Below are 1,493 nucleotides of genomic sequence, written 5' to 3'. Positions count from 1 at the left end.
CTGACCGCCAGCGAGTGACTGGCGTGTGCACGTGCGTGTGCAGGGCAAGAGCCTGGACCAGACGCTTCACGATGCGCTGCAGCTGGTGCCCAATCCTCACGACGACCCGGGCATCCTGCAGCTCAACCGCATACGGTGCGGCATGGAGGGGGTGGGGGTGGGGGCGGCGGTGGCGGCGGTGATGGCTACAGAGTGTGTGCATGTGTGTGTGTGTGTGTGTGTTTCGTGGGCAGTTGTGCAGAGCTGCGAGCCAGCACCGCATGGCGTGGGGGTGACGGTGCCGCGCCACCCTTTGCTGCGCTGCCGCAGGGAGTCGCTGCACCTCATCGCCGCCAACTCCACTGCTGTGGGCCTGCCGCAGGCGAGCCCGCCAGCATCACATTGCGCCCGCTGGCTCGCTGCTCGCCTGCTGCTCACGCCCGCGCGCCCGCCGTACCGCGCCTGCCACCGGTGCCGGCGCCGCCGCCCCGCCGCTGTCCCTCTGCCCCATGCCGTGGCCCCGCCCGCCCTGCCCCTGGCTGCAGCCCCACCTGGATCGCACCCGCCTGTGTGAGATGGGTGACGAGGCCTTTGAGCCCGCCTACATCGCCAAGAGGGAGGGCCTCAAGGCGCTGCTGCGCAGCCTGGCAGCCCCCAAGGTGGTGCAGGGCAGGCCGCTGGATGGCCCCGGCCTGGCCGACCTGGTGCAGCGGGTGGTGGAGGGGCTGAACGAGCGGGACATACCCACGGGTGCGCCGCGCCTGCCGCCGCGCGCCCCAGGCCCGCCCGCACGCGCGCGGCCTGCCCCGCCACAGCGGTCAGCACGTGCACACACACACCTACACACACACCACGGATTGCCCCCCCCTGCGCAGCTGGCAGCCTGGTGGAGTACTTCAACAAGGAGCTGGTGCAGGGGTGCAAGGAGCTGTACATACGCAGGCAGGGCGGGGGCCGCCTGCCCGCCTGCCTGCCTGCCCCTGCTGCTGCTCTCAGCCCGAGCCTTGGATTGGCTTGTTGGGGGGGGCTTGGCGACGGGGCGCGCCAGCTGTTGCCGGTGCTCTTTATCGCATTGGCGGGCGCGGCTGCTGCACCCAACACCCTCCACACCACGCCACCTACCCCTGTGCGCGGCCGCCCTCCACGCCCCCGCCCCCGCCCCGCAGGGTGGAGGCAGAGAAGCTTCCTGTGGAGGAGGGGCGGCTGGAGCAGGTGCACGCAGCGGCGGCGGCGGCGGCGGCCGCCAAGTTTGAGCGCGAGCGCTTTGGCAGCGAGGTGGGGGCGCTGCGGGAGGTGCTGGAGTCGGCCATTGCGCGGGAGCACAGGTGGGTGTGTGGTGGTGGTGGGTGCAGGAGCCGCGCCCGGCAATGCGATAAAGAGCACTGGCAACAGCTGGCGCGCCCCGTCGCTAAGCCCCACCCAACAAGCCAATCCAAGGCTCGGGCTGAGAGCAGCAGCAGGGGCAGGCAGGCAGATTGACTTTCTGCAGCCCGGGCGATCCACCTGAACGTATG

At 71.1% G+C, this 1,493-nt stretch overlaps 1 protein-coding gene across 1 annotated transcript in view; it reads left to right on the top strand.

Moving 5' to 3' along the window:
- Positions 1 to 43: 43 nt before the first annotated feature.
- CHLNCDRAFT_139218 (hypothetical protein) overlaps positions 44 to 1,493 on the top strand; it is a gene marked incomplete at both ends in the record, with an annotated part of 2,720 nt that continues 1,270 nt past the window's right edge. The window contains 5 exons of the mRNA XM_005842595.1: positions 44 to 192; positions 310 to 346; positions 525 to 729; positions 855 to 909; positions 1,146 to 1,304. Coding sequence (XP_005842652.1) covers positions 44 to 192; positions 310 to 346; positions 525 to 729; positions 855 to 909; positions 1,146 to 1,304 — 605 coding nt within the window. The remainder of the gene's footprint in view (positions 193 to 309; positions 347 to 524; positions 730 to 854; positions 910 to 1,145; positions 1,305 to 1,493) is intronic.

The sequence above is a fragment of the Chlorella variabilis genome, assembly GCF_000147415.1.
Source record: "Chlorella variabilis unplaced genomic scaffold CHLNCscaffold_236, whole genome shotgun sequence".
Taxonomy (NCBI): domain Eukaryota; kingdom Viridiplantae; phylum Chlorophyta; class Trebouxiophyceae; order Chlorellales; family Chlorellaceae; genus Chlorella; species Chlorella variabilis.
This window is presented reverse-complemented; position numbering and strand designations above follow the sequence as displayed.